Source organism: Tursiops truncatus, chromosome 19 (genome assembly GCF_011762595.2).
Source record: "Tursiops truncatus isolate mTurTru1 chromosome 19, mTurTru1.mat.Y, whole genome shotgun sequence".
In the NCBI taxonomy this organism is placed as follows: domain Eukaryota; kingdom Metazoa; phylum Chordata; class Mammalia; order Artiodactyla; family Delphinidae; genus Tursiops; species Tursiops truncatus.
This window is the reverse complement of record NC_047052.1, coordinates 13,853,322-13,866,109: the sequence shown is the minus strand read 5'-3', so window position 1 is coordinate 13,866,109 and position 12,788 is coordinate 13,853,322. Positions and strand designations below refer to the sequence as shown.

At 40.6% G+C, this 12,788-nt stretch overlaps 1 protein-coding gene across 1 annotated transcript in view; it reads left to right on the top strand.

The window, feature by feature from the left end:
• Positions 1 to 12,788, top strand: part of HYDIN (HYDIN axonemal central pair apparatus protein) — a 433,086-nt gene that overhangs the window by 255,725 nt on the left and 164,573 nt on the right. Inside the window, exon 24 of the mRNA XM_073796828.1 lies at positions 8,058 to 8,371. Coding sequence (XP_073652929.1) covers positions 8,058 to 8,371 — 314 coding nt within the window. The remainder of the gene's footprint in view (positions 1 to 8,057; positions 8,372 to 12,788) is intronic.

The following is a 12,788-nucleotide window of genomic DNA, read 5'->3' as shown; positions in this document are numbered from 1 at the left end:
TCGGGGAAATTGAATGTTTCCTGTGTCAGTGTCGATACCCCAGAATAATCCCTGGTGTCTGAGTTGTGTGCATCACCTGATTTTCCCCTCTCTGCCCAAAAAAACTGTTCCATAGACCTGCTGTGCTACAGGAATTGAGAAACTGTGGCCTCGGGATTGTCGGGATGCCACGGTGGGTCAGGAACTGCTGTTTCTTGTAATAACTCTTGCAGTACATTTTGACCTTTTATATTACTTGCACATATAACTTTAATGAAAAGCATACATATAATTTTAAAAATAAAGAACTTCTACAAATCAACAGGAAAAATACCAACAACCCAATAGAAAAATAGGCAAAGGAAATGAACAGAGAGTTCACAAAAAGAAAAAGAAAATAGCTTTTAAATATATGAGAATATGCCCAACTTTACTCATGTTGGAAGAAATGCAAATTAAAATTGCTATGAAACACATTATTTTTCCTATAAGATTGGCAAAGAGCAAAAATTGGATAATGCTTTGTGTTAGGGAGGGCATGTGGAAACAGGCATCCCCTAAGGTATTGAGGAAGTGTACATTGGAAGATAGTATGGCAGTAGCCGTCAACATTTTTTTTTTTTTAGTCATCAGTTTTATACACATCAGTGTATACATGTCAATCCCAATCGCCCAGTTCATCATACCACCAACCCCAGCCCCCCACAGCTTTCCCCCCTTGGTGTCTATACGTTTGTTCTCTACATCTTTGTCTCAACTTCTGCCCTGCAAACTGGATCATCTGTACCATTTTTCTAGGTTCCACATATGTGTTAATATACGATATTTGTTCTTCTCTCTCTGACTTACTTCACTCTGTATGACAGTCTCTAGATCCATCCACATCTCAACAAATGACCCAATTTCATTCCTTTTTATGGCTGAGTAATATTCCATTGTAGATATGTACCACATCTTCTTTATCCATTCATCTGTCAATAGACATTTAGGTTGCTTCCATGACCTGGCTCTTGTAAATACTGCTGCAGTGAACATTGGGGTGCATGTGTCTTTTTGAATTATGGTTTTCTCTGGGTATATGCCTAGTAATGGGATTGCTGGATCATATGGTAATTCTATTTTTAGTTTTTGAAGGAACCTCCATACTGTTCTCCATAGTGGCTGTATCAATTTACATTCCCACCAACAGTGCAGGAGGGTTCCCTTTTCTCCATACCCTCTCCAGCATTTGTTGTTTGTAGATTTTCTGATCATGCCCATTCTAACTGGTGTGAGGTGACATTGTAGTTTTGATTTGCGTTTCTCTAATAATTAGTGATGCTGAGCAGCTTTTCATGTGCCTCTTGACCATCTGTATGTCTTCTTTGGAAAAATGTCTATTTAGGTCTTCGGCCCATTTTTGGATTGGGTTGTTTGTTTTTTTAATATTGAGCTGCATAAACTGTTTATATATTATGGAGATTAATCCTTTGTCTGTTGATTCATTTCCAAATATTTTCTCCCATCCTGAGGGTTGTCTTTTCGTCTTGTTTATGGTTTCCTTTGCTGTGCAAAAGCATTTAAGTTTCATGAGGTCCCATTTTTTTATTTTTGTTTTTATTTCCATTACTCTAGGAGGTGGATCAAAGAAGATCTTGCTGTGATTAATGTCAAAGAGTGTTCTTCCTGTGTTTTTCTCTAAGAGTTTGATAGTGTCCGATCTTACATTTAGGGCTCTAACCCATTTTGAGTTTATTTTTGTGTATGGTGTTAGGGAGTGTTCTAATTTCAGTCTTTTACATGTAGCTGTCCAGTTTTCCCAGCACCACTTACTGAAGAGACTGTCTTTTCTCCATTGTATATCCTTGCCTCCTTTGTCATAGATTAGTTAACCATAGGTTCATGGGTTTATCTCTGGGCTTTCTATCTTGTTCCATTGATCTATATTCCTGTTTTTGTGCCAGTACCATATTGTCTTGATTACTGTAGCTTTGTAGTATAGTCTGAAGTCAGGGAGTCTGATTCCTCTTGAGTTTTTATCCCTCAAGACCGCTTTGGCTATTCGGGGTCTTTTGTGTCTCCATACAAATTTTAAGATTTTTTGTTCTAGTTCTGTAAAAAATGCCATTTTTAATTTCATAGGGATTGCATTGAATCTGTAGATTGCTTTGGGTAATAGAGTCATTTTCACAATATTGATTCTTCCAATCCAAGAACATAGTATATCTCTCCATCTGTTGGTATCATCTTTAATTTCTTTCATCAGTGTCTTATAGTTTTCTGCATACAGGTCTTTTCCCTCCTTAGGTAGGTTTATTCCTAGGTATTTTACTCTTTTTGTTGCAGTGGTAAATGGGAGTGTTTCCTTAATTGCTCTTTCAGATTTTTCATCATTAGTGTATAGGAATGCAAGAGATTTCTGTGCTTTAATTTTGTATCCTGCAACTTTACCAAATTCATTGATTGCTCTGGTGGTTTTCTGGTGGCATCTTTAGGATTCTCTATGTATAGTATCATGTCATCTGCAGACAGTGACAGTTTTACTTCTTCTTTTACAATTTGTATTCCTTTTATTTCTTTTTCTCCTCTGATTGCCATGGCTAGGACTTCCAAAACTATGTTGAATAATAGTGGCGAGAGTGGACAACCTTGTCTTCTTCCTCATCTTAGAGGAAATGCTCTCAGTTTTTCACGTTTGAGGATGATGTTTGCTGTGGGTTGCTCGGATTTGGCCTTTATTATGTTGAGGTAGTTTCCCTCTATGCCCACTTTCTGGAGAGTTTTTATCATAAATGGGGGTTGAATTTTGTCAAAAGCTTTTTCTGCATCTATTGAGATGATCATATGGTTTTTATTCTTCAATTTGTTAATATGGTGTATCACGTTGATTGATTTGCGTATATTGAAGAATCCTCGCATCCCTGGGATAAATCCCACTTGATCATGGTGTATGATCCTTTTAATGTGTTGTTAGATTCTGTTTGCTAGTATTTTGTTGAGGATTTTTACATCTATATTCATCAGTGATATTGGTCTGTAATTTTCTTTTTTTGTAGTATCTTTGTGTGGTTTTGGTATCAGGGTGATGGTGGCCTCATAGAATGAGTTTGGGAGTGTTCCTTCCTCTGCAATTTTTGGAAGAGTTTGAGAAGGATGGGTGTTAGCTCTTCTGTAAATGTTTGATAGAATTCACCTGTGAAGCCATCTGGTCCTGGACTTTTGTTTGTTGGAAGATTTTAAATCGCAGTTTCAATTTCATTTCTTGTGATTGGTCTGTTCATATTTTCTATTTCTTCCTGGTTCAGTCTTGGAAGGTTATACCTTTCTAAGAATTTGTCCATTTCTTCCAGGTTGTCCATTTTATTGGTGTAGAGTTGTTTGTAGTAGTCTCCGAGGATGCTTTGTATTTCTGCAGTGTGTGTTGTAACTTCTTTTTCATTTCTAATTTTATTGATTTGAGTCCTCTCCCTCTTTTTCTTGATGAGTCTGGCTAATGGTTTATCAATTTTGTTTATCTTCTCAAAGAACCAGCTTTTAGTTTTATTGATCTTTGCTATTGTTTTCTTCATTTCTATTTCATTTATTTCTGCTCTGATTTTTATGATTTCTTTCCTTCTGCTAACTTTGGGTTTTGTTTCTTCTTCTTGCTCTAGTTCCTTTAGGTGTAAGGTTAGATTGTTTATTTGAGATTTTTCTTGTTTCTTGAGGTAAGCTTGTATAGCTATAAACTTCCCTCTTAGAACTGCTTTTGCTGCATCCCATAGGTTTTGGATTGTCGTGTTTTCATTGTCATTTGTCTCTCTATATTTTTTAAGTTCCTCTTTGATTTCTTCAGGGATCTCTTGGTTATTTAGTAGCGTATTGTTTAGCTTCCATGTGTTTGTGTTTTTTACGGTTTTTTTCCCTGTAATTGATTTCTAATCTCATACCATTGTTGTCAGAAAAGATGCTTGATATGATTTCAATTTTCCTAAATTTACTGAGGCTTGATTTGTGACCCAAGATGTGATCTATCCTGGAGAATGTTCCATGCACACTTGAGAAGAAAGTGTAATCTGCTGTTTTTGGATTGAATGTCCTATAAATATCAATTAAATCTATCTGGTCTATTATGTCATTTAAAGCTTCTGTTTCCTTATTTATTTTCATATTGGGTGATCTGTCCATTGGTGTAAGTGAGGTGTTAAAGTCCCCCACTATTATTGTGTTACCGTCGATTTCCTCTTTTATAGCTGTTAGCAGTTGCCTTATGTATTGAGGTGCTCCTATGTTGAGTGCATATATATTTATAATTGTTGTATCTTCTTCTTGGATTGATCCCTTGATCATTATGTACTGTCCTTCCTTGTAACATTCTTTATTTTAAAGTCTATTTTATCTGATATGAGTATTGCTACTCCAGGTTTCTTTTGATTTCCATTTGCATGCAATATCCTTTTCCATCGCCTCACTTTCAGTCTGTATGTGTCCCTAGGTCTGAAGTTGGTCTCTTGTAGACAGCACATATATGGGTCTTGTTTCTGTATCCATTCAGGGAGCCTGTGTCTTTTGGTTGGAGCATTTAATCCATTCACGTTTAAGGTAATTATCGATATGTATGTTCCTGTGACCATTTTCTCAATTGTTTTGGGTTTGTTTTTGTAGGTCTTTTTTTCTCTTGTGTTTCCCACTTAGAAAAGTTCCTTTAGCATTTGTTGTAGAGCTGTTTTGGTGGTGCTGATTTCTCTTAACTTTTGCTTGTCTGTAAAGCTTTTCATTTCTCCATTGATTCTGAATGAGATCCTTACCAGGAAGAGTAATCTTGGTTGTAGGTTCTTCCCTTTCATCACTTTAAGTATATCATGCCACTCTCTTCTGGTTTGTAGAGTTTCTGCTGAGAAATCAGCTGTTAACCTTACGGGAGTTCCCTTGTATGTTATTTGTCATTTTCCCTTGCTGCTTTCAATAATTTTTCTTTGTCTTTAATTTTTGCCAGTTTGACTACTATGTGTCTCAGCGTGTTTCTCCTTGGGTTTATCCTGTATGGGACTCGCTGCGATTCCTGGACTTAGGTGGCTATTTCCTTTCCCATGTTAGGGAAGTTTTCTACTATAATCTCTTCACATATTTTCTCTGGTCCTTTCTCTCTCTCTTGTCCTTCTGGGACCCCTATAATGCGAATGTTGTTGCGTTTAATGTTGTCCCAGAGGTCTCTTAGGCTGTCTTCATTTCTTTTCATTCTTTTTTCTTTATTCTGTTCTGCAGCAGTGAATTCCACCATTGTGTCTTCTAGGTCACTTATCCGTTCTTCTGCCTCAGTTATTCTGCTATTGATTCCTTCTAGTGTATTTTTCATTTCAGTTATTGTATTGTTCATCTCTTTTTTTTCTTTAATTCTTCTAGGTCTTTGTTAAACATTTCTTTCATCTTCTCGATCTTTGCCTCCATTTTCTTTCCGAGGTCCTGGATCATCTTCCCTATCGTTATTCTGAATTCTTTTTCTGGAAGGTTAACCATCTCCACTTCATTTAGTTGTTTTTCTGGGGTTTTATCTTGTTCCTTCATCTGGTACATAGCCCTCTGCCTTTTCATCTTGTCTGTCTTTTTGTGAATGTGGTTTTCCTTCCACAGGCTGCAGGATTGTAGTTCTTCTTGCTTCTGCTGTCTGCCCTCTGGTGGATGAGGGTATCTAAGAGGCTTTTGCAAGTTTCCTGATGCCATCAACATTTTAAATGCCCCTACCCTTTGACCTAGTCATTCGACTCCTAGGAATTTATCCTATAGACATAGACACAATATACAAGGATATTCATTGCAACATTGATTATAAGAACAAAAGACTGGGAGCTAATATCTATCAATAGGAGATTGGTTAAATAAACGATGGCAGAATTCAATGATGGAGTAAAATGCAGTTGTTAAAAAGAGTGAGGCAACTCCATATGCACTGATTAATTATCCTCCAGTGGAAAAAGTACAGAACAGGAGTGCCTGTGTGTAAACAATAACACATATATGAACGTGGGTTTATAGTCACGCATTATCTTTATATTCATACAAGGACAGGTAAGATACTTGTGTAGCCTTGGTTACCTCAGGGGAGGGGAACAGTTGGCTTGAGGGGAGGGGAGATGGGCACAAGGGTAACATGCTTTTCATTGTCCTATCCATTCAAAAATAAAAATGAAATATTTTTAAAAAAAATAAGGCCACACCTTGTCCTGGGACAAAATGATATAGAATATTCAACAGGGAGACATACCTTAGTGAAGTTACCAGCCTTATTGATGTCCAAAGAATTCTATGCCTTCTAAGCAGTAAAGAAGAGACCCACCAAGGGAGGATTTTAGACTAACCTTGGACTTCTCCACACTTTTTGATCAATTCTCTTGATCATAAAGGGATTGTAGTAATAATTGGCATTTATATACCATACACTATATGCTAGGCACTGCTCTGAACGCATCACAAATATATTAACTCATTTCATACTCTTAAAAAAAGTTAGGTACTATTATTGCCCCTGTTTTACAGATGGAGAAACTGGGGGCTAGGAAGGCCAAGCAAGTTTGCCCAAGTTCACAGAGCTAGTAACTGGCAGAGGGAGGATTTGAACCCAAGCAGTCTGGCTTCAGAGTCCACGATCTTACAATTAATATCTCTTGTATAAGAAATTTTCTTCAGTTTTTTTTTTTATTTCAAACATGATTTTTTAAAATAAATTAGTCTAATTCCATTTTTGTAAAATTTTATTTATCTATCTGTCATGCTTGGACTAATGTTTTACCAAATGTGAACTCTGAGAAATAATATCTTGTAAAGTTTTGAATGAATTTCTAACTTCTTCTTTGTGCTTTTGTATATAATATAAAATGTTGTGGACATGTATCATTTCCACAAAACAACAAAGTCATTCCTCTGGGGGAAGAAGTGTTTAAGTCAATCTCCAAGATATTTAAACACCAAGCATTGCGATGCCTAGTGCTGCAGATACCATGGTCTACAAGAATGACTTCTAAATTGTGGCAAGCTACCTGGGCCAAGTGGCCAGCGAGCCTTTCAGAGGGGATTAGCCAACCGAGGAGTCATTACCCTCTGACTCTTGAATCCGGTGATTCGCTTTATCAGCTGAAACCATCTGATCGTGTCACTGAAGTGCACAGTTAAATACCTGAACCTTCAAACTCAGTGGAGAGGAAAGTGCTCTGTAAACAGATTTGTTACTGTGCGCATTCTTCCTTACTGCCTCAGGGCACTTTCTGCAAAACCAGGAGGTGGCTTTCATGCCGATTAAATGTGGGGATTAAGCGATTCCTAAAAAAGCCAACTCAGAGCCAGGCTTTCTATGGGAAGGCCACTTTCTGTGGCCTTGGCATCAAGGAACACATGGGGATTTGAATCAAAGAGAGAAAAGAACAAACACAATCTACCGAACAAACTCTGTACGGCTCTGGAGTGTCATTTTAAGTTGAATAGAAAGAAGTGGAAAGTGGATACCACTATGCTGAAGAGTTAGAATTGGAGACGTTAGAAAAGAAATTAAATTACCTAATCCATCCCTTTCTGGGTCACCCTCTACAGAGCCCCTCCACCATGAGGTCCTTTAGAAAGCCTTTTTAAAATTTTCTTAAGCAAAGAACTTTTCCCACTTATCTAGGAAGAACGTTTTACAATCTAATTTATTTTCAGTTAAGAATATTTCATGATAATTATTCATTGCAGATTTTCCTTTTACAACTCCTCAATCCTTACAACCTCACAACGCTTATCAACATCTCTTTTTTCAAATCATTTTTCTTCAAATTTTTCTTGCTTTCATTTTCAACTATTAAAAAATATATATGTGTGTAAGTGCATAGAGATAGATAGATATGGGTAGATATAGATATCGATAGCGATATACTAGCTGTTTAACTATGTAAAGTGTGGTTACATAGTTATGGATAAAGTGTATATATACGTATTTCCTACTAATCTGTGTGTCTGTATGTATATGTGTGTGCATATATATATATATATATATATATATATATGTATATAACTTTGGTTGTCCTATTTCATGTATCAGGTTGGAAATGCACAGTATGGAGGTTGGTAATTCCCCATTATCTTGTTTGTAGCCTATTAAACTGGAGATGGGTGAAGAAAAAGACCTGCTAGTCAAATTCAACCCTTTCTATAAAAACGATTTGAATACCTGGGTGGCAGAAGAAGTTCTAGAAATCAAGTATGTGGAGCACCCTCAAGTGGACAGCCTGCACCTGCGTGGAGAAGTGAATTACCCCAACCTCACCTTTGAGACCATGGAGCTGGATTTTGGCTGTATCCTGAACGATACTGAGGTGATCCGCTACATCACAGTCACCAACTGCAGCCCCCTGGTTGTGAAGTTTCGCTGGTTCTTCCTGGTGGATGATGAGGAAAATCAGATAAGGTACCAACTTGCGTGGCAATCCTGCAGAGCTCTCCCCTGCTCTTCATTTTTTTCTCCTTCGGGCTTTGCACTTTGTTTCCTGTATTCTGAGTACTGGTCTCTCATGAATACTTTCACTTCCAACAACTAATCATTGACAGAAGGAACAAAGAGACATGGTCCATCCTAGGTTTCCAAACAGGAAAAGCAGATAAAACATCTTTGAAAGCCCCAATTGCCACCAAATTAACAAAGTGATATCCCTAAGCCTGCTCTAATTTTGAATCTAGTGGTTGGATTATTAGAAATTTATCACTAAAAATAGTCTTCATAGAGTTTCCTTAATAAGCATTTGAAACCCAAAGTACGAATTGAGCAGGGTGATACATGAGATGTGTGCTGCCCTGAGCTCTACCTTCTGCATATTTCAGTGGGTTCCATTATGGCCCATATATGTACGTATGTATATAGATATATACTTATGTACAAAATAGTGGGAGGTGGTGAGCGCCGGAAGGGAAAAGCTGCCTTTACAATATTTGGGTTTAGAAGAGTCTTTCCTGTTCAATTAGAAGCTAAAGCCAACTTAATTTGGAAAACACTCCCTTAAAGAACTAGGAACAGCCTATTTCAGTCAAGCCTCAATAACAGTTTCATGTGGGTCAAAAGCCATGTTGTTGGCCAGGATGGATGGGCTTGTGCATATTTCCTTATTGGATGTTTGGACAGCTCGGTTTTCAACACCTGAATTTTGAATGGCCATTCTTAACTGGGAGAGTCTCATGTTATTTCTAGGCTGGTCGATGCTTCCTGTACACTATCCTCATCTTGTGTATGATAGCCATCCTTTCTTTCCTGTGCCTGTTTCCATGGTAACTATGGCTTGCTCTGGATGTCTTCCATAAACATCTGATGATGACCCGGTGTAGCACCGAAGCCAGTTCTGGGCCTGAGTGATGGAGCCTGCTCATTAGGTGCCAATGACTATTGAGGTGTGGGATGAAATTCTGTAGATGGTGAACATTTAAAATAATTATGGAAAAATCAGCCAACCTGACCTAATGAGTTTCGAACACCAGATTGTGTGAAGTTATTCTGATGGAACACAGCTAAATGAGATTTTTCTATCTGGGAGCAAGGGACATGCTTTATTTTTTTTTTTATTTTCGAGAGGCCATTTCCATAATTAAAATGATGACATTTTGAAAATGTTCTTGGCCAGTACTGGAGATGATACACTTAATTTTTCATTGGCTTAAGCACTCATTTAACCATATTTTTCCTTTCTTCTTTATCTTCTAATATCTTGATACTCAGCCTCTGCTTATATTTCATTTGTTCGTTCATTCATTCATTCAGAGAGTCACTCAGAAACCATTTGATAAGTGGCTCTTATGCACCAGATAATGGGTGAGGTATCAGGGATACAGAAGTGAGTAAGACATGATCACTGGACTGAGGCTATTGGGGAAACGGATGTGTAAACCATGACACATGATAGTGCCAGCCTCTGAGGGATGCCGGGGGAATGAATGCTTGCAGGAGTCAGAGAGGGCTGCACTGAGAGGCACGGTTAAATGCTCCAGATGGAGAAGCAGGGAAACATTCTCAGTAACAGGAATAGCATGTATATAAGTTCGGATTCATGGATTCTGTTGCAAGTGACAAGAAACCTGACCCTAAGTAAAAATGAAAAGCAGGGACTTCCCTGGTGGTGCAGTGGTTAAGAATCTGCCTGCCAATGCAGGGGACACAGGTTTGAGCCCTGGTCCGGGAAGATCCCACACGCCGCAGAGCAACTAAGACCGTGAGCCACAACTACTGAGCCTGCACTCTAGGGCCCACGACCAACAACTACTGAGCCCGCGTGCCTAGAGCCCGTGCTCCACAACAAGAGAAGCCACCGCAATGAGAAGCCCACACACCGTAACGAAGAGTAGCCCCCACTCACCACAACTAGAGAAAGCCTGCACACAGCAATGACGACCCAATGCAGCCAAAAAACAAATAAATAAAATTTTTTAAAAATTTTTTTCTAAAAAAAAAAAATGAAAAGCAAAGTTCATTCACTGGTTCCCACAACTCAAAAGTTCAAGTTCATTCTGGCTTCTGGCCTGGCTTAAAGCAAGGACTCAAACAGTGTTGCTGGAGCCAGGGTCCCTGTCTCAGCTCTGCTCTCCGTCATGAGTTAGCCGCGTTCTCAGATCAGCTTTTCTCCCATGGTCACCAGGTGCTGCCAGCACTCCTGGGGCCATGTCTGTGCAGATTCTGAGCCACTGAAAAGGAACATGAGCCTTGGTCCCAGAACTTCCAGGAGATGCACTCTGATGGGACCATCTTAATCACCTTTCCTGTCCCCTCCCCTCACCGGTCACCATCAGGGGAGGGCGAAGCTCTTGATTAGCATTGGCCTGGCCGTGTGCCCCACGCCAAGCGCTGCAGTGATGACCTCAGAACCACATGGACTGAAGGGGTGGGAGTGGGGCAGATCTCCAGGCAAAAAACTGCAATATAGGAGAAGGAATGCGGGAGAGGCAGGTGGCACGCCCCTATCAGTGTCCACAGGGGACCCGTCAGTGCAGCCACAGTGCAGACTTCATCAATGGGGGGCAGTCTGGGGAGGCGAGTCTGGGCAGGTAGGTTGGCAGCAGTGTGTGAGAGGCCTGGTATTCCACGATAAGGCACTTAGACTCTTTCTTGGAGGCAGTGGTGAGATTTGTAATCAGGAGAGTGACAGAGTCAGGTTTTTTCAGAAAGATAACCCTTAGCAGCATTCAGCACAGTTGTCCAACCCCTCCTTCCTGAAACACATTCCTTCCATGGCTTGAATAGCACCATACTCTCCTGCTTTTCCTCTTGTCCCCTCGACTGACTACTTCTCAGCGCTCGGCCAGCAGCAACTCTGCTGCAGTTGTAGGACGCAGGGCTCCCTCCTAGGCCGTCTGCTCTTCCTGGAGTTGCATTTACCGACAGCTTCACTTAGCCCCGGTTGCAGAGGCTTCTGAATGCGTTTCTCCACCGAGACCCCTCGGAGTTCCAAGTGCATCACCCTCTTGACGTCTCCTCCTGGATGTCTCGCAGGTGGCTCGTGTCCAGCGTACCCCACTCCAGTCTCAGGCTCTCCCCTGCCCCCTCCCTGCCTCTCCTACAGGGCCCTTGTCCCAGTAAATGACATCACTGTCCTGGGAGGCATCCAGATTCCCTCCTCTCCCTTACCCCATGCATCAAATCCATCACCAAGTTCTACCTATTACACCTAAAAACCTTTCATTCCCATCTCCACGGTGGTTACCCTAGTTGAAGCCCCGATTGCTCCTGCCTGGACAGTTGTGACAGCCCCTGACTGGGCTCTCTGCCTCCACTCCTGTACCACAGTCCATCACCCCCTCAGCAGACAAGCGATGAGCATGTCACTGCCCTGCTTTTCAGCTTTGAAGGACGCCCATGCTTCTTGGGATAAAGTACAAAATATTCACTGTGTTCTTCAAGGCTCAGCTGCCCCTATGCTGCCCCTGAATTCCTCTCCAACTTCTTCTCACTTTGCTCTCCCCTTAGCACACTAACTTCTTTCTGTTTACCCACCATGCCGGCCTCTTTCCCTGCCCAGTGGTGGTTTGCTGTCTAACTGCCCTCTCTCTACTGGACGCTCTCGCCTCTCCTCACCTAGTTAGCCCTGCTGCCTCACTAAGTCTTCAGCTTAAACCTCCTTCCCCAGGAAGCCTTCTCCGAGACCCTGCCCTACCCAAGGTCCCCGTTACAGGCACCAGTAGCCTATCTCCTTGGTGACTCATCACATTTGCAGCTATGGCTAATGGTCAACTTCCTAGCTGGTGCTTAATCCCCATGAGACTAGGGAGCACATCTGTTCTGTTGCCTCTGGATCCCAGAGCCCAGCACAGTCCATAGCACAGTCCTCAAAAGGTATTTTCTAGTTAATCAACTGCTCTCCCTGCCCCTGGTGTTTGTAGTGAGAGGAGAGTCATTTCATAACTGGTTTAACATTCTTTTCTGTTGGCTTCCTGGCACCTGCCAAATGGAAAGGTTCAAGGCATAAATATCACCTTGAAGAGAAAAAACAATGCCACTTGCTGTCTAGACATGCTCTGTCTGTGCAGCCCGTCAGAAAAACATGAACCACTCATTGGCTAAAGGTCACTTTTATCAGATATACCAACACAAACCTTTCTTTTCCAATCAGAATTCTTCTAAGCCTCACAACCAGTAAAAGAAACAAAAGCATAAAAGAAGTTTTCTTCTTCTTTTATTAGGCAGGATATGAGGAGGCCTAGACTCTCAACATTCCTGCCTGTCACAACACGTATACATCACACGTGTGTGTGTGCGTGCACATGTGGGAGCGTGTGTGTGCACGTACATGTGTACATGCATGTCTGTGCATTTGGGAATGAGTGTGCGTGTTTGTGTGTGTGTGTGTGTG